The following is a 20601-nucleotide window of genomic DNA, read 5'->3' as shown; positions in this document are numbered from 1 at the left end:
TGTTGCTCAACCTCTGAGTCTGCTGCCTTCAGGCCATTTCCATGGCTTCAAGGGCCGTGTGGAATCTGGTCAATGGAGGTCACTGTAGGTCACCTCAACATGAATGAGGGAAACAGGATTTCTATATCTCTGCACAGGGATCTGTGGGGAAACAAAGGCAATGGCCTGGATCTCACAGTTTGAAAAATCAACCAGGAACTCTGGAGTAAGATTTTGGTTTCACAAACACCATGAAGGCATGTTTTGGCTTTACTCCAACTTGTTTCCTCACTATTCCCAGGGAACTTTGAAAGGAATTGCCCTGAATTACGGTTCATTTTTTAGGACGTCATCTTATCTCTGTCTAGAGTCCACCTTCCTGATGGATATTCCAACCTCACACTGGATGAGTATCCTCTTCTACAACCTAATAAAAATATCCTGAGTAGAAAATATAGAGTCAGAGGGAACTTAAAGGACAAAGAGGGTCACCACTAAGCCCATGCTTGATTTTTTTTTTTAAGATTTTATTTATTTATAGGACAGAGAGAGACACAGTGAGAGAGGGAACACAAGCAGGGGAAGTGGGAGAGGGAGAAGCAGACTTCCTGCTGAGCAGGGAGCCCGATGTGGGGCTCAATCCCAGGACCCTGGGATCATGACCTGAGCCGAAGGCAGACGCTTAACGACTGAGCCACCCAGGCGCCCCATGCTTGATTTTTTTTTTAAAGGCATTTCCTTTTAAAAACACTTAACTACCATCCAACAGAAACTTTTTTGAATACACCTATTTTGTCACACCAACACTTGACTGCCACGGGCCAAAATGTCAAAATAAATATGCAAATCTCCGATGTCTATAATGTGAGTGATGCTCCCATGGATGTGGCATCCTTGCACAACTCACAGCCTTCACAGCCCTTCATGAAAGTCTTACATCAAACCCCTTTATTTTACAAAGAAATCAAGGGCCTCAGATGGGAGAAGTGAATGTCCCAAGGTCTCCAGGCCAGCTAGTAATCAGCTCTCCCAGCTGTGGTACTTTTCTACTATGCACACTGCTTTCCTAGATGATCCTTGCTTCCTGGCAGTTCTCTCCAAGGACCACCAAGTTGAGCCCATAAAAAATCACATTTCTCCAACTTCCAAGAGCACAGGTCTCGCCTTCCAAGTGCAGCTCAGCTTGCCAAATTTGACACAGCTTGTAACAATAACCCCTGTGAGCTGCGTTTTATGTGATATGAGGCAGGTGTACAACTGTTGAATACATGTCTCAAGAGAGCTTATTAAAACAGCTAAGCCAATTAACTCTCTTAGAAACATGTAACCTTTTCCAAGAAAATACATCTGAGGCACAGGAGCTTGTGGGAACAGGTCCTTGGGGAAGGTGTGGACTTTGATCTCAGAGACCCTTTCCCCAGGGTTGGCCTGGCCCACAGATCTAGGAGACCTCTGGTGACAGCTCTCTTCTGATGTAGGGAGAGGGCAGTGGGTTGGCCTGAGTACAGGATGCCACTGAATACTGGTTTTGTGTGCAGGGGCAGAAAGGAAGCCCAGGAGACAAATGAGATGAGAAACAACTCATCCATTAGAGCAGATTCCAAAAACTCAACTGAAAATGACTCACTGGGCATAAAAGATGACTAATGGGAAACCAAGGTGAGAAGGAATGTATGCTTAACCCAAGCTGAGTCCCCGCGTTAGGAAGGCGGTGGTGAAACCACAGCAAGGCATAATGAAGCCAAAGGTGGAGCTTTAATCTCTGCATCTGTTAGTTAGCTTTAGATGGCGAAAATCTCTGGCCCAGGGTCAAGGACTGCACTCCTCCCAAGTGGGACCAGGTGAGGAATGAATGACCACTCCTGGAATGACGCCCCAGATGCCCCCCCATATAAGCTATCAGCAGTGTCTCTGGGTCAAGGGTACCTGCTTCAAGATTATCTAAATCTTATGATTGATTACATGGTTACAGTGACATCATGCTTCCCCCAAAGGAAGCCATCTTGGCTTCTGCACACATGGTAGTCCCACAGTCTCTTTCTCTGAGTAGGTGATTTCTTGTCATTTAGATCGCAGCAGACTGGACCTACTTAAGATGCAAGATGCCAACAAGCCCTTTACTGCAGCTCAGCCCTGTCAGCTAGTTTGCTAGAATTCTAGCACCTATCCAGGGATCCCTCACCCCCACCAACCCCCAAATCCGAGCTGTGATTGCCAAGTCTTACAAATAAGACTCCATATAACTGGAGGAACCTTGGTCTCCCCAACCTCTGAGGTGGTTCTGAGCCTCAGGAACTAGGAACCAGGAACTAGGAACATCTGGGACCAGGACTGAGTGCTTTGTGTGGGCCCTGCAAAGTCACTTCTCTGCAATCCTTAGGCAAACAGCCTGTGACCAGTCCAGTGGCCACACTGCCCAGCATTAGGTTCTCCCTCTGCATGTGGCCCTGTGTATGCTAACCCTGTCCATGGTTTCTGAGACATCAAAAGACAGGCTCTGCCCTTTCTTTCTCTGATAACCCAGTGGTCAACCCCCTCTGTCTACTCCTTTCCTGGAAACACTCTCCACCCGTTCCTTACTGACCTTATAACCCGTCCCAGAATTCTCTTAGTGATTTAGAGTAGGGCTTGTATATCACTCTATGATGTTTGCTGCAAATGTATATTTGAATTCTTGATGTGACCTTGCAGCTTTATTTTGGGCTGAGAGTAACCTGGATCAGAGGGTTCTCCCTATGTGACTTAAAGTCGGTACAAACTGAAGATCCCTTTTTAAAATCTGGGGGCAAGAGGTGTATTACAGCGATTAAACATTTACTCTGGTCAGATTTTCTACATGTCTTATTCTCATGTCACATGCCAACAAGCCTAAGAGGTACATATGGTCATTCCTGTTGGCTAGATGATGAAACTGGAGCACGGAGAGATTAAGTGACTGTCCCCAGGTCCCACAGCAAGGAAGGAGCTGAATTGGTTTAGAGCCACATTCTGGCTCTTTTCTTTAAATTTCCCTGAGGTTTCCCAAGTGCTTCAGTGAAGTGCTGGAAACACAGCAGGAAGGACGGAGGGGACAGAGCTCCCCACACACTAAGAGCTCGGGGAGGGGGTGTAAAAGTGCTGCTTCTTTGTCCCAACACAGTGAAATCTCTTTGACGAACAGCTAGCAGCTTGCCGACCCACCCGGGGAAGGCATAGAGGTGTCTAGGCCCCCCTGCCCACTTGGAGGGCTTCGGGACCAGCAAAACCTGTGGCACAGACCTAGGAGAAATGGCTGCAGGACTGTTCTCAGCCACCAAAAACTAAGATTCCAGCATTCTCTACTGAGGATTGGCTTAATACAGGAGTACCAACTTTGGGCCCCTTTCTTCACTTTGTCAGGCCCCCTCCCCCTGAATCCCAGCTCTGCTCTGGGTAGTTGGGCTGGCAAGCCTGGGAGGGACAGTGGATGCCCCAGCAGCACAAGACCCTCCCCAGCCTTGGCCGAAGCTCAGGTACCAGGGCAGGGGACCTTGCCTGGGACTTGGAGTCAGACAGCCCCAGTGGCAGCCTAGCTCACTTGCTTTCTGGCTGCATGTTCTCTCTGGAGCTTGCATTCTTCCATGGTAAAGTGGGGAGAATAGCAGTCATTTCTCATGACTGTTCTGAGGATTTGATAAAGGGATGTGTGTGAAGTGCCCAGTTTACTTCAGATGCTCAATCCACCCTTGTCTACAGTAAGAAGGGTCCTCGCTGGGGCAGCCAAGCCTGCCCAGACAGCTTGAGGTCAGAGTTCAGTGCCCAGACTAACGCAGAAAGCAAAGGGAGATGGTGAGGCCCTGCAGAGCTTCTGAGCCTCCCACACCAGCATCAGCTCTGGGCCAGATGGAGCTCTCGGTGGGAATTAACCTTGACCCCAAACAAGCTCTGGAGCTGGCAGAATGCCCAAATCAGCCCAGAGAGAGGCCGCTGACCTGATCCTGCAAAACAAAACTTTCTTCCTCATTGGGTTCTACCTTGAAGGCTATCATTCCTGTATTAGTCGTTCCTTTAAATTAGCAGGGCGCTGGGAGCTGTTAGACTAAAATACTGTCCATCATTAGCCTGAGTTGAAATTTCTCGATGGGGCCAGCTGACAGCAGGGGCACTGAGGGAATGGAAGGCAGGTGGTACATAGGACGAGTTAGGGCTCAGGGAGCTTTGTGGCTGACGTGTGGCTTAGGAGGCCAGATCAGGTGGATGGAGTGCGGCAGTGAGCCCTGAGCACCCAGGACTTCCAAGTCCTAACGATGGCAGGAACAGGAGCCCTGAAAATCCAGTTGCCTTGTTCTGATTTGCAGTAATCCAGAGCCTTGCTCCCAGCAGGTTTGCTTCCTCATTAGGTCTAACAAATGTTGGGGTAATGTCTGTCTCTCATACTTCCTTTCTTCCTTATCTTCTTTTCCATCTTCCCCCCTTCCCTTCTGCTTTGGTCCGTTCAGGCTGCTGTAATAAAATACCATTGACTGGGTGGTTTAACCAACAAACATTTATTTCTCACAGTTCTGGGAGATGGGAAGCTCAAGATCAAGGTGCTACCAGATTTGGTGTCTGGTGAGGCAGCTCTTCCTGGTTTGCAAAGGGTCACCTTCTTACTGTGTGGCAGGGAGAGGGCTCTAGTCTCTTCCTCTTCCTCTAAGGGCACTAATCCCAGCATGGAAGCCCTATTCTCACGACCTCATCTAAACCTAATTGCCTCCCAAAGGCCCCACACCCAAATACCACCATACTGGGGATTAGGGCTCCAAGATACAAAATTTGGGAGGACACATTTCAGTCCCCAGCAGTGTCTGTTTCATTATTTGGAGAATCAACTGCTGGTCAGGAACACCCATTTTGGACTTTCAGAATGGCTAAAATTAACAAGTCAGGAAATAACAGATGTTGGCGAGGTTGTGGAGAAAGGGGAACCCTCCTACACTGTTGGTGGGAATGCAAGCTGGTGCAGCCACTCTGGAAAACAGTATGGAGGGTCCTCAAAAAGTTGAAAATAGAGCTAACTCTATGACCCAGCAATTGCACTACTAGATATTTACCCCAAAGATACAAATGTAGTGATCCAAGGGGGCACCTGCACCCCAGTGTTTATAGCAGCAATGTCCACAATAGCCAAACTACAGAAAGAGCCAAGATGTCCATCAACAATGAATGGATAAAGAAGATGTGAGATACACACACACACACACACACACACACACACACACACTGAAATATTATGCAGCCATCAAAAATTTGAAATCTTGCCATTTGCAATGATGTGGAAGGAACTAGAGGGTATTATGCTAAGTGAAAAAAGTCAATCAGAGAAAGGCAATTATCGTATGATCTCACTGATATGAAGAATTTGAGAAACAAGACAGAGGATCGCAGGGGAAGGGAGGGAAAAATGAAAGAAGACCAAACCGGAGAGGGAGACAAACCATAAGAGACTTAATCTCAGGAAACAAACTGAGGGTTGCTGGAGTGGTGGGGGGTGGGAGGGATGGGGTAGCTGGGTGATGGACATTGGGGAGGGTATGTGCTATGGTGAGCGCTGTGAATTGTGTAAGACTGATGAATCACAGACCTGTACCCCTGAAACAAACAATACATTATATGTTAATTTAAAAAAATAAAAAAGAAAAAGAAGAAAGAAAAAAAAAGATTTCTATTGGGTGAAGCCACTGAGACTTTGGGACTTATCTGTTTCTGCAATTGACATTAACTTAATAATATACCCTGCCCCCTAGAACTCAAATCCCTTTACATAGCATATAAAGATCTGGCCATTTCAAGTTTTATATCTCTTCACTCCCACCATAGTCCATAGAGCCATTGTAGCTCTGCAAAGATGACATGCCTTAGCTCGCTTTGTCTTTGAAAAGACTGCGATTCTTTCTTCTGCCTCAAATGCTCCTACTAGAAATCCATCCCACATGCTCATCCAATACCCTGTGTGTAGTATAATCACAGCATCAGCCATGGCGGATGGTAACTGCCGACCTCTGGTCTGCTTCCCGACCCGAGGAAATATGCTTTGTTTCTCGTTAGCATGTATCAACTCTCGATGGCATTCAAAGCAGTCAGTAACCAGAAAAAGAGGTGTTGGGTTTTTTTCATCATCTTTTCCTGTTTAACTGAAAATTGTCTTTGTGGGAGAAATCATGCCAAATTTTATTATTTGTATATTTTGTTTTCTTCAAAACCAATTATAGATGAAGTATAATAATCATTGTTACTATTAAAATCGAGACTCTTTTGCAATAGATAGAAATTAAAGCGTACCCTGTGCTATTAATAATAATTATTATTCTAAATTAGAAAATGCTAAGGGGATGAAATTCCTACAAAGTTCAGAGCTTGCCAGCGATGCCCCTGATAATAAATCCAGATGCTCTTTGCAGTCCCTGTAATATCCCTCAACAGTGAGCACTGATGATGGCCACTCCCATCTTGAAACCATTTTATTCCTTTGGTTTCAGTAACAAGTGCATGCCAACAGATTTCCACTGGAGTCACTCTCTCAGTGACACCTTTCCCTCCTCTCTCAGATGAGAGCAAGCCTCTTATTAGACACCTTTATAAAGGGATATCACTGTTCTTTATTACACATTCCACAACTCTTCTGTTTGTAATCCTGCTTCTCAAGCTACTCCTTCTTTGTTTCCTTTGCAGGCTCACCTCCATCTGACCATTCATTTCCTCAAGGCTGTGTCTGGGACCCTCTCTTCTTTTCAGGTCTGCTCCTTCCCTAGGTGAGCTTCTGACCCACACAACATCAAGGACCGCTGATGCCACCGCCACGAACCACACCTCAGTACCTCCAGCTCTCTTCTCTGAGCTCCAGACCTGCCCTGTCCACATGTCTCAGAGTCAACTCAGAGCTGACGTTCCTCTGCCCCCAAACCATTCATCTTCCAGCTGCCCCGCCACCCACACAGTTCTGTCAGCCAGAAACCAGGTGTCATGCCTGTCACTGCTCAATCCCAAATTCAATTCATCACTAGGTCCTGGCGATTTTAATTCCTAAATATGTCCCCAGTGATTCCATTTCTCACCATTTGGGTTACCCTGGTCTAAGCTATTCTTACCTCCTTCCTAGATCTGTACAATAACCTCCTGACTATTCCATCCCCTCGGAGTGTCACATTCCATTCTCCATGTAGCAGCCAGAGTGGTCTTGTCAAAATGCAAGTATGACACTGCCTCCTTCCTCCTCAAAGCCTTCCTGTGACTTCTTATTCCTCTCGATAGGAATAAATTCTCCTGCTCGGCCCACAGAACCTGGCCTGGCCTCTGCTTCTCTCCATCTCATCCACACCACATCCATCCTCCCTTCTTGAGCCTGCTGCTTCTCCCATCCCTTCCAGACCTTAATACTGCTGTTCCCTCAGCCTGGGTGCTCCTTACCACTGACTCCCCGACTTACCCAAGGTGTTAGTTCTTGTCATCTGATGAAACCAGATCCCTTATTAGATGATGTCATAATGCAATCTACTTTTCATTATTGTACTTTTAACAAGTGGATTTCTACATTTATTTGGGCAAGTATAAGCTTATCATCTACCTTCTCCATGGGATGGTGAGTTCCCGGAGGGAGGGGAGTTGGAGTGAGGAGAGCCTGCATCTGGTTTTGCTCATAGTTGTCTCCTAAGAGCAGATTTCAGGGCCTGGAGTCACACCCTTTTAAGATGTTTTATGAAGAAATAGATTTGCCATGACTTGTGAAGAATAGAAGTTCATCCCTGGATTTCTCTTTAAGGCTTTCTAATTACCATCATGGATGCTGCTGAGAAACTGTGAGCTCTTTTGGCCAAGATGCTAGCCTCCGAGAGGAAATTGCATGTGGTTGGGCAGCTATGAAAACTTTCCAGCACTGGAGGAATTGCTCCCGCTGGCAGTAGTCCAGATAGGCAACACCTCCTCAGTTTCTCTGCAGCAGAGATCATTGATGCTGAGAAGTCCTACAGAACGCTTTTGAAGATCACGTCTTAGAGACAACCTCCAACTGGAAATGAGAATTCATAATCTTCTTCTTGCTGACACAGACAGAAATATCAGGGATGCAGACCTGACCAAAGTTCCTGACAAACAAAGGAAATGACTCAAGGTGAATTCAACCCAAAGAGTCTTAGAGAATTTTGACCCAAGCCCATTCTAGCCAGACAAGATTAATTACAGGATCTTGAGTTCCGCTTGGTACTTCCGTGATTTTTAACACATGTTTTTATCACACTAAAAAAAATCAAATCAATTATAGATTAGATATATGTGTGTTGCCATGTCAAAGACCTTTTGCCAATCCTCATCATTGTAGTTTCTTGTATTACATGAGGACAAAATTATGAGTGTTGTTTGCAAGGGTGTGTTTTTCTGCAAAGGGGATCCATAGTTTTGATGAGTTTCCTAAAGAGGTCCTGATTTACAAGTATAGGAATGAGCAAACTACATACGAGGGCCTCTTTGTGTTCTAAAGTTACATACATCTTAAAGTCTAATGCTAAATTGGTGATATTATTGGAAAATTTAGTGCAACTCTGGATCCCATGCATTTGCAATGTCAAATATTTGTCTGAAAAAAGAATTTCAGTTTTTATTCAGATATTTGGAGTCCTGTTCATAGAGTCAAAGAACTGAGCCATTCATAACGTTAACTCACTCATTTGTATAATTGATGCTGGGCCCCTAATCTTCCCTGTGCCTTCGTGTATGCAACCAAGTTCAGCCCAGCTGAAGGCTGTCAGGAACCCACCACAGCAGGAAAGGGGAAGAGGCTGTGAACAATCCATATTCTCCATCAATAGCCAATGCATGTCTCCTTACTTACGCAGATGAAATCACCTTGCTTGGTAGGAGCTCAGTTAGATACTCACCCCTAAAGTCCCCACCCAGCCCACCTCTGGAATGTAGGAAAGGGAAGCAAGGTGGAAACGTGTCCTTCCCTACAAAGAAGGTGCCCTATTTATCTGAACACCTGCACAGGACAGGAAGAGGTCGGTAGAAGAGCCCAGGCCTGCACCCAGCGCTCTCCAGGGCCATATGAATGGTTGCTCCCCAGTCCCCCTGAGTGTTTGGCTGTAGGGAGTTCACACTGCAAAATGCATGATAAAAGACATAGAACTCAGAGTCTTCAAACATTCCAAGGAGTTTTAACCAGAGACTCCTAAAAAGTTGCTAATCTTTATTCCTTTTTGGGATTTCACAACAGCCGTAAGAATCAACTTAAAACCACTGCCCCTATGTGCTGTCCAAGGAGCTCAAACTCGGTTTCCACATGGTATCTGCCTTATCCTCCCATTTCCCCTCATTTTTCCTCCTCCTCCACCCTTCTCTGCTTTGGGATGCTCTTACTATGAAGTGAGTATCAGAGCCTCTTCCCTTCCCCCTCAGTAAAATTTCTTTGATCTCAAACCAGAGGGATGGAATAGGAGATAAAGTTAATGAATGACACACACTCAGCCCTTTTCCTTTGCAGAACACTGCTAGGCCCGCACCGTACAATTCCTGGATGATCTCTTTGGGCTTCCCAAAGGAATATTTGATTTAGGGCTGGGGATCATTTCCCATGGTACGCTTCTCCCTGCACAGCTCAATGGCACCATTGGGTGGGGTAATAAAGGGTCTGTTTACAATATTAAATTTCTCGAGACTTGAGGTGGGCTATTTGGGACTCTTCACCACTGACGAATTTTTCCGTCTGCTGCTTTGTCTACCTGACAGGAAAAACTTGAACTTCTGCCATATCTAAATTGCACTTCTAAATATTGACTTCACAGCAAGACTCAAAGTGTCATAACACAGCTCACTGGAGCAATGAAGATTTTCCAGGCCTCATCCAGAGGTCTGTACAATGTCCTGTGGGAAGTGGAGAAGGAAGAGGAGGATTTGAGAAGAAAAATAAAATCAAGTCATGTTTAGAAGAAACGCCACTGTACTTCACTTAATCTTGTAGAGACAAATGAACGCTCACTGGGCTGTTAGCTGTGTGGAGGGGCTGGAGGGGACCAAGGTGGAGGGAGAAAGGATAGCAGTGACCATTGATCCCTCAGCTGGCAGCCAGTAAAACTGGGGGGTGCAAGAGCACTCCTGGTTGGGTCAGGAGTTGGGTCAGGAAGCAGGGGCTTCAGAGACACTTAGCTCTTGGAGAGCCTTTATTTGGGTATCCAGCCTAGAAGGTCCTAGAAGGACCAGACAGTGTCTGAGAAGAGACTATTCATCCGATTTCTATCAAGACTTCAACACAGCCAGATCTTGAGCTCATCTTCATTTAGGTCGCTGAGGAAATCCTAGGAGACTTTCTTTTCAGCTTCTTTTCTCCCAATAGTTAACACTATAAACTGATCATAAGGCATATTTGTCACATCACATTAGCTGTTAAACTGTGAATCAAAAGAAGCAATTGGACCTTTCTTGCCCTTAAGGAGCTGTTTTGGAGGAGAACATGATATTTTACATGCAAATTAGCTTTGAGATTTTTTTTTTTTTAGATACTCAGAGATATGTAACTTCAAGTTGTTTATTATCCTGAAGGAGCCAGATCCTCCAGGAGGAGATACAGAATAACGCTCTGTAATGCTGCAGAGAGAGGTCTAAAATAGGGCAGCTGTCTCCCTTCAGGACCACTCCCTACCTTCATGCACAATGGCACCCACTGCTATCTGAAAGGCCACTGGCAGGAGATCATGTGTAGAGGAGGCAGCACGTGGGGAGCTGGGGAGAGATGATGGGGGATATGTGCTCTTCAGAGCATGAAAAACTCAAGTTCCAAGACAGAGGAAGTTAAATTAACCAGCTACCATGGAAGATGGCCCTTACAGCGCTGGGGTAACAGGCATCTTGATGGTCCTTAGACTTGTCTAAGGTGGTCCCTAAGGCAGCATACCCAATCTGTTCCTTCTTCTAGGCCCTGGCATGTGGGCCTTGTATTTGTTCATAATGATTTCTGAAAATGACCTCAAAGTGCATCTTTTGGCTTGAGACCTCCTCACACTGGGCTGAACCATGAGCCTGGCTCCTCCAGCAAGTCTGATTAGCTTGTCTGGTGCACTGGCTTCTTTTCTTAATCTCATGTCCAATTCTGAAAAGTTGAGTCTCCATTTAAGGTAATGAAGTCCCCTTACAGCCTTCCCTTGCTTGAAAGCTTCTTCTCATGTCAGCTGAGGTAGCTTCTATGGACCGAATCCCAAGTCTTCTGAAGAAAGTCCAGTGCTCTCCCTGAAATTCTATCTGCCAGCAGAGCCAGCCTGTGTCTAATTGTTCTTATGCCCAGTTTCTAATTTATGCAGCCTGCTCTGGCCTTCATGGGCTCACCTATGGATGCTAGTCTCTGCTCTGTGGCAGTTTTCCGGGCACTTACCCCAGCATGGCTGTGGGTCTGTTTTCCACGGTCTCCATCTGTCTGTGTTCCATGCTCCTCCAAGAGTTGGCACAGCCTTGAGTGCCCTAAGCAGCTCTCCACGTGACCACCTCCAACCAGCATCCTCTAAACTCCTGCTGAAGGCCCACGCCCTCAGTGTGGGCCATCTGTGATTCAGCCTCAGCTTACTCATCCTTCTCTCTGTTCTTCCCGACCCCCACCTACCACCTTCCCCACCACCCACCGTGCTCTCACAGTTTTATCAGGCTACTGCTGCCCTCCAACCGAGGCCAGTGAACTCCCCCAGTGGCCTCTCCCCATTAATCCCTTCATTTCTTCCAGGCCTCCCCTGATATCTTCTTCCATTGTGGCACTCAGCAGTATTATACCATTAAGATTTCAGAAAAAAGTGTCTACAGCCATGTACATCAGGAAGTCAAACTACCCACTTACCTAGAGAACGAATCCCAATGGGAACCAATGGGAAGACAACTGTAAGTTGATTATATTGTTATCACTGAATCCTCTCATCCTTAGTGCAAGATTTTTGACTGCCAAGAAGAGAGTATTCTGAAGACTTCTCACAACGGCCAGGGTAGTTTGCACGATGACTTACCTCATTGCAGTAAGTAAAGTAATTTAGTTTCTCATTGGTCTATGATGTACAGGAGGAATATTAATACAAAGAGACCTCATTTAATGCAGTACCAAAAAGTTGTAAGTGCTTTAAATCGTCTTTTCAACATTACAGGGGAGCTCAAAATCTATAGAAACAGTATGCCAAATTCTTTTGTAAAGCAGAGAAGCAACACATAATTTATCTCTTTTGGATATCCAAAATTTTGCACATGAAAAAGCATGATCTACTACAGCAACATTGCTGAACCAAGGAAATCAGGAAATTGCATTGTGTCTGGTCTGATGTTAGAGAGCTCAAAACAAAAGTTTAAAAATCATGCCCATAAGACATATTTCTTGTAAAGATCCCATTTTCCAAACTCTGACTTGGTCTTCGAACATGACAACCACATCATTTGTCTTCAGAGACTCCACAGTGTTTGAGATTTGGAAGGCTGGAGGGACGTGGATGTCAACACACTCACCTGGCCAGTAGTACATGTAGACCTTCCTTTTGGCCTTGGTCAGAGTGACCCACAGAGGTTCTGATCCATTCCACCAGAGAGGCATCAGGCTGTCTTTGTTGACACCAATGTCAAATGACTTGTTGGTGGTGGGGTCCCACATGTAGTTCCCAATCATCTGATGGACCTCACAATGGCGGCCTACGTTAATGAGAACACAAGGCTGTCAGTTTATTGTTCTGGTCTTTTTATATTTCATCTTTTTATAAAAGCCATTTTCTCTTGTTTATAAAAGCCATTCATGCACAGTTAGGAAGTACAGAACAGCACAAAGATTTACTTTTGATTTTTTTTTTAAATCATAGATGTTTCTTCTCTCTTAGATTTTACTACAAAGGCAATCAAATGAGAAGTCTAATAATTGATTGAGGATGGGGTCATTTTGTGTGAAGTTAATTTGCCAACCTATTTTAAGTTATACTGAGGACGTGCACAAAATTCGACCCATTGTTCATGGCTCGAAATCTAAATATGAATCAATATGGAAATGGTAGTTTCCCATGGGGCTTGGATTAGATCTTCACCCCAGAGCACCCCTTTAGAAACTCCTCCCACAAAGTCACGAATCTAGATGCTGTGGAGTTTATTCCCTTGTTTTCCTGAATAAGAGGAGTTATGGCTTCAGCGCAGAACAATGATAGAATCTACGACATTTGGAACAGAATGGTGAGAAATAGATTCGACTTTGAAAAACAAAGCAAGAAAACAGCCCTCCAAATGGAGTGTTACATAGAAATGAGGATTGCTTCTGTTGGGCACAGCTTAGTCCCAGAAGAGAAGCCAGAAGTGAAAGATGCAAGCGCTTGGACTCTTTTGAAACGTTAGGCTTAAATTATTTATTTTGGAGCAATCTGCTACATCTTTAAAGTAAAAATAACACAAACATTGGCAAGTGCATCAAAAATTGCTGCAATTTTCGTGAGCGTCATTTGGCATCAGGATGAAACATGCTTCACTGAGCTCACTAACTATGCTTAATCAAAGTGGCTTTTTTTTTGTTTGTTTGCTGTTGTTCTTTCTTCTTGAGCACCTCTACCCAACCCCAACACACACAACAAGTTTATTTTTAAACAAAAACAAAGAGAAACCATAAAAAATACATTTTTGAAAATTTGGAGACCCAAAATATTATAAAGGAAAAACCTTTTATTTCATCCAGAAACCCAGGCCTTCTACAAATCATGCAAGCCCAGAGATCCAACCAAAATGGTTTTTACCCAAGGATACAGAGTTAGTTTTTTGACCCTGACCAAAGCTTTCACATGTGGACTGATAAAATTAAAAAATAAAATAAAATAAAAACTTTGAGCAATTTCTCCAATGGTTAAGGAATTTAGTTATATTTATTCCTTCAACTAGCATGTATTCAGTGCTCCTATGGGCTCTACATGGTGATAGGCATAGATATTCAAAATAAATAAATGTGGTCCCCATCCTCAAGTGCCTTGTAATGTAATACTCAACAGAGGTTCTTCTGCATAAAAGAGACAGGCTTCCTTGGGCCGGGGCTAAGAAGGGGACCAGGTTGACACCTTAGCTTGAGACTTGGAAGGATTCTCACCCACTTTTTTGAGGATAATTTCTAGTATGTTCTAACTCCTTAAAAGTAGGGGCATACTTCTTATTGGTTGATTATGGGTTTTTAGCATATCAAAGTTTAATAATATCAAGGTGAACCCTTTCTTGAGTAAAATTTCTTACCTGCTTTCTTTACTCAAAATACTGCATCCTGTATCTAGAACATTTTTTTAAAGATTTTATTTATTTACTTGACAGAGCGAGAGAGCACAAGCAGGGGGAGTGGCAGGCAGAGGCAGAGGGAGAAGCAGGCTCCCTGTTGAGCAGGGAGCCCGATGCAGGGCTCTATCCCAGGACCCCAGGATCATGACCTGAGGCGAAGGCAGTTACATAACCAACTGAGCTACCCAGGCACCCCTAAAACATTCTTTATTAGCCTACTAATGTTCACCTTTTTCACGAGGCAAGATAATCATGGTGATATTCATTGGGAAATGTGTCCTTTTCAGTCTTTCCCTGTAGATGTTCTCTAAAGTCCTCCTAAGGACAGAGGAATCTTATCTGAAGCTGGTATCACAGACACTGGGCAAGGGTGCAAAACTGGAAAGGGGTGTGGAAAGCATTACCAAAGTCAGTAAACCAAGAAGTTTCTAGATGAATCACAGGAAAGGGCTAGAAGGGCTAGGATAATGGGGAGAGATACCAAGTGGGGGGGGGTGGGTATAGGAATCTCTGTTTTTATCTGAAACTGTTTTGACTATTTTAGAAGAAATGCCTGAAACCCAAATCTAAGCAGGGACCTCATATGATTCAGTTTCCACAAGGTGCTACTTTCAAAGAAGAATGAAGCAACTGAAAATAATTTTTAAAGTACTTATAAATTGTATATCTCAGAAATCCCACAATATCATTTGATAAAATGTTTTTCTTCTTTTCAACACTCACACTCAACCGTCTAGACTCTTAAGGGTGCAAACTCTCTCACCCTCTTTTGTTCTCTAGCTAAAAATTTATAAGGAGACTCCTGTGGATTGTAGGGCTGTCTTATGACTGGATTGTGGGAGGTGTGCTTGTGAGAGAGAGACAGAGACAGAGAGAGAGAGAACATTCTTCCAGAGAATTTCTGTTAAATTAAATTCTCCATCTCTTACACATTTTTTTTTTTTTTTTGGAAATATCCATCGGGCCTCACTGAGGAGAGACAGGATCTATGTGTGCAGTTAACACACAGTTTTGGCATATTTTAAAATTTCAAATAATGAAATCTTGTTTCCTGTGGTTATCTGAATCCCTTAGCTTTTTTCATGATGGATCTTCTCTCCTCCTCATTATGTAAGATGTAGCATTAGCCTTGATACTCCCTTTACACACTAATCGAATCCGTGGTGCCCACTGACTCAAGTGAGCTCTGATAACTTTAATTATGACTTTTTTTTAGGGAAGGTCTTTAAGACAAGGACCCTAAGGGTGGCTTTGGTTTCTGCTCCCATCTAGCACACTGATTGGTCTAGGCTGGCCCAGAGTGGCTCATCCATTCTAAAGGAATCTCAGACGTAAGGAGGTCAACACTTCTCCAAAGGCTAGAAGTGATATCCTGGAACAGAGGTTCCTGCTTACTTCCTGTGAGTGAATGGTACCTAAAGAAGGTCCTGGGACCAGTAGTTCTCTCTGTGTGAGTTATAGGGTTTCCAAGTGTAGACTGGAGCTCTTTCAACAAGGCTAACCTCAGACCCCTGTTTAGAAAGTAGGTTTTATTCTTTTGGTGGATTGGGGCCTTGAGTTAAAATGGGAGGGTGTATTCTTCAAAGACTTAATCATAGATGCTGTGCTAGTCCCCAGGGGCATCCCTTTGTTCTGGGAAGCATTGCCTTTCATGGAAGCCAGCAAGAGGATGTATGTTCCCTATCTCATGTCTGCTCTGCGTCTTCTCTCCCAGATGAGCTGATTTCTTTCCATGAATATATTAAGGCTGGCAGTCTGTGCTTATAACAGTCTGAGTCCGCTCTTACTCAAGCTGGTTTCCTTACCTACCCTGTCTCTCTCTTGTTCTTTCATTTTTATTGCCTGGGCAAATGCTATGGCTGTAAAAACAGAAGAGAACAAAACACAATGTACTGGCTTCTGCAGCCCACAAGCTCTCATCTCCATATTTCTGCCTGACCCATATCTATTTTTATACATCTGCAACTCTTCTTGATTTTCCTCTGGTTTGGGCTTTCCAAACAGAGCTTTGTTCTAATTTTGATTATTTGGACCCTTTTCTCAAGACTTCAACAGGAACTTTCCTGACATGGACACAAACCACAAATCTCAGGTGGTTTTCAGGTATGGTGTAAAGGTCTATTTTTGTTCATCTCCTCCTCCACATGACAGCCAGTTGGGGCTTTAAAACTTGTTCCAGAAGGTGTAGTACTCATCTGAAAATGGGGACAGCTCCTGGTACAAAAATTTCCAAACACAGTTGAATGTTTTTCTCTTTTTTCCTCCCGTAGAGTTTATAAACTTGTTAACACAAAATGTGGCAATCAACCTGATACTTGGAAGGACTTGTGGACTTTTTTTTAAAGTGAGTTTCAGAGGTAGAATTTAGTGATTCATCAGTTGCATAGAACACCCAATGCTCAGTCCATCAAGAGCCCACTATGTGACTTGTGGACTTTTGAAGCCCATCCATAGATGCCTAAGTTTAAGAGCTGTTGCACTGGACTGGGAGCTGCTAGTAGCTACTCAGGCCAGTGACAAGTGCAGGGGCTACTGCCTGCCTTTCTCAGAGGATGCTCATGGAATAGTTTCTACACCTAGAACTACTGTATGAAAGGATCAGGAAAAGAAATCTTCATTCTTTATTCCCCAAAGTCTTTGTCAAGTGTGTTCTGATGTAATGACCATCACCAAAAGTTTCTTAGCAAATACCCATAATCCTCTGCATCTGCTATATGTTTCCAAACATTTCAGAAATGGCTGGCTTTCACATCAAATGAGATGACTTCAGATCTGTCTATTTTATCTATAACTGATGGACGTCTATAAGGTTGCTGCTACTTAGTCTTCAATTGGTCTTAATTTTTTCTCATTATTTTCAAACAATAAATGTTAATTCCTTTTATAGTTCCTATTTCATTTATTCTTTTTTGTTTTTCATTCACTCAGCGTGTGTTTATCAAATGTCTACATGCCAGGCATTTAAAGATCACAAGCTATGATCCCTGTCTTTGAAGTGCTCATAGCTTGGTAGGGGCAACATTGTAGTATAATGGTTAAGGGTGCAGGTCTTGGAGACAGACGGCATAGATGTAAATCCAAGCTCTACTATTTATTATCTGCATGACCTTGGACAAGTAGCTTAGACTCTCTGAAGCATCAATTTTCTCATCAGAGTAATGAGGATGGTGATAATTATTGTGATATATACATATAGATATGCAGTTCTCCCTTTGCATGGTAGTGTAGGACCATAAAAATGACCATGCACAAAAATAAAGAGAAATAAAACCAAGTATATCACTAAAGAAAGTCAACAAACCCTGAGAGAAGAGAGGAAGAGAAGAAAGGAACAGAGAAGAACTACAGAAACAACCATAAAACAAGTAACAAGGTGGTAGTAAGTACGTACCTATCAATAATTACTTTGAATGTAAATGTACTAAATGCTCCAATCAAAAGACATGGGGTGACCAAATGGATAAAAAAGCAAGACCCATCTATTTGTTGCCTACAAGATACCCATTTCACACCTAAAGACACAGATTGAAAGTGAAAGTGATGGAAACGCATTTATCATGCAAATGGAAGTAAAAAGAAAGCTGAGGCAGCAATACTTACCTCAGACAAAATAGACTTTAAAACAAGGACTGTAACAAGAGACAAAGAAGGACACTATATAATCATAAAGGGAACAAGAAGATATAACAATTGTAAATATTTATGCATCTAACAGGGGAGCGCCCAAATACATAAAGCAACTTAATAACAAACATAGAGAAAGTAATTGACAGTAATACAATAATAGTAGGGGACTTTAACACCCCACTTACATCAACAGATAGATCATCCAAACAGAAAATCAACAAGGAAACAGTGGGTTTGAATGACATATTGGACCAGATGGATCTAACAGATATATTCAGAACATTCCATCATAAAACAGAAGAATACACATTCTTTTCAAGTGCACATGGAACATTCTCCAGAATAGATCCCATATTAGGCTACAAAACAAGTCTCAACAAATTGAAAAAAATCAAAGTCATACTATGAATCTTTTCCAACCACAATGCTATGAAACTAGAAATCAACAACAAGAAAAAATCTGCAAAGACCACAAATACATGGAAGTTAAATAACATGCTACTAAACAATGAATGGGTCAACCAAGAAATCAAAAAGGAAATTAAAAAAAAATACATGGAGACAAATGAAAATGAAAATGCATGATCCAAACTCTTTGGGATGCAGCAAAAGCTATTCCAAGGGGGAAGCTTATAGCACTACAGGCCTACCTCAAGAACAAGAAAAATCTCAAACAACCTAATCTTACACCTAAAGGAGTTAGAAAAAGAACAAACAAAATACAAATCCAGTAGAAGGAAGAAAATAATAAAGATTACAACAGAAATAGATGAAATAGAAACTAAAAAGCCAATAGAATGGATCGATGAAACCAGGAGCTGGTTCTTTAAAAAGATCAACAAAATTGATAAACCTTTAGCCATACTCATCAAAAAAAGCAGGGGGAGGGGACTCAAATAAACAAAATCAGAAATGAAAGAGGAGAAATAACCCACACCACAGACATACAAAGGATTATAAGAGAATATCCTGAAAAATTTTATTCCAACAAATTGGACAATCTAGAAGAAATGGATAATTCCTAGAAACATATAACCTCCGAAAACTGAATCAAGAAGAAATTGAACATTTGAACAGACAAATTACCAGCAATGAAATTGAATCACTCCCAACAAACAAAAGTCCTAGACCAGACAGCTTCACAGATGAATTCTACTAAACATTTAAAGAAGAGTTAATAATACCTATTATTCTCAAACTATTCCAAAAAATAGAAGAGGAAGAAAAGTTTCTAAATTCATTCTATGAGGCCAGCATTACTCTGATACCAAAACCAGATAAGGACACTACCAAAAAAAGAGAACTACAGGCCAATATCTCTGATGAACATAGATGCAAAAATCCTCAACAAAATATTAGCAAACTGAATCCAACAATACATTAAAAAGATCATTCACCACTATCAAGTTGGATTTCTTCCCAGGATACAAGGGGCAGTCCAATATTTGCAAATCAATCAACCTGATACATCCCATTAATAGAAGAAAGGGTAAGAACCATATGATCCTTTCAATAGGTGCAGAAAAAGCATTTGACAAAGTAAAACATCCATTCATGATAAAAACCCTCAACAAAGTAGGTTTGGAGGGAACATACCTCAACATAATAAAGGTCATATATGAAAAAGCCACAGCTAACATCACACTCATTGGTAAAACACTGAGAACTTTTCCCCTAAGTTCAGGAACAAGACAAGAATGTCCACTCTCATCACTTTTATTCAACATAATACTAGAAACCCTAACCACAACAATCAGACAACGAAAAGAAATAAAAGGCATCCAAATTGGTAAGAAAGGGGCACCTGGGTGGCTCAGTCAGTTAAGCATCTGCCTTCAGCTCAGGCCATGATCCTGGAGTCCCAGGATTGAGCCCTACATCAGGCTCTCTTCTCAGCAGGGAGTCTGCTTCTCCCTCTGCCTCTCCGCCCCCTCCTGTTCTCTTGCTAGCTTGCTCACTCTCTCTCTCAAATAAATAAATAAATAAATAAATAAATAAATAAATAAATAAAATCTTTAAAAAAAACCAAACTGGTAAGGAAGAAATAAAACTTTCACTATTTGCAGAAGACAGGATACTATATATAACAAAACCCCTAAAGACTCCACCAAGAAACTATTAGAACTGATAAATGAATTCAGTAAGGTCACAGGATACAAAATCAATATACAGAAATCCATTGCATTTCTATACAACAATAATGAAGTAGCAGAAAGAGGAGTTAAGAAAATAATCCCATTTACAATTGCACCAAAAATAATAAAATACCTAGGAATAAACTTAACCAAGGAGGTGTGAGAACTATAAAACAGTGAGGAAAGAAATTGAAGACAACACAAACAAATGGAAAGATATCCCATGCTCATGGATTGGAAGGACAAATATTATTAAAATGTCCATAGTACCCAAAGCAATCTAAATATTTAATGCAATCCCTATTAAAATACCAACAGCATTTCTCACAGAACTGGCACAAACAATCCTAAGATTTGTATGGAACCACACAAAGACCCTGAATAACCAAAGCAATCTTGAAAAAGAGAACAAAACTGGAGGTCTCACATTCCCAGATTTCAAGATATACTACAAAGCTGAGTAATCAAGACAGTATGGTACTGGCACAAAAACAGACATATAGATCAAAGGACCAGAATAAAGAGCTTATAAATAAACCCACGATTATATGGTCAATTAATCTTCAACAAAGAAGGAAAGAATATGCAATGGGAAAAAGTCTCTTCTACAAATGATGTTGGGAAAACT

At 42.5% G+C, this 20601-nt stretch overlaps 1 protein-coding gene across 2 annotated transcripts in view; it reads right to left on the bottom strand.

Moving 5' to 3' along the window:
• Positions 1 to 20601, bottom strand: part of ENPP6 (ectonucleotide pyrophosphatase/phosphodiesterase 6) — a 118717-nt gene that overhangs the window by 51751 nt on the left and 46365 nt on the right. For both annotated transcript variants that reach the window (XM_032413670.1, XM_032413671.1), the window contains exon 2: positions 12433 to 12612. In XM_032413670.1, the coding sequence (XP_032269561.1) occupies positions 12433 to 12612 (180 nt within the window). The remainder of the gene's footprint in view (positions 1 to 12432; positions 12613 to 20601) is intronic.

This window comes from Phoca vitulina, unplaced genomic scaffold, assembly GCF_004348235.1.
Source record: "Phoca vitulina isolate PV1807 unplaced genomic scaffold, GSC_HSeal_1.0 scaffold15, whole genome shotgun sequence".
NCBI lineage: Eukaryota > Metazoa > Chordata > Mammalia > Carnivora > Phocidae > Phoca > Phoca vitulina.
The sequence above is the reverse complement of the archived record's forward strand: the minus strand, read 5'-3'. Positions and strand labels throughout refer to the sequence as shown.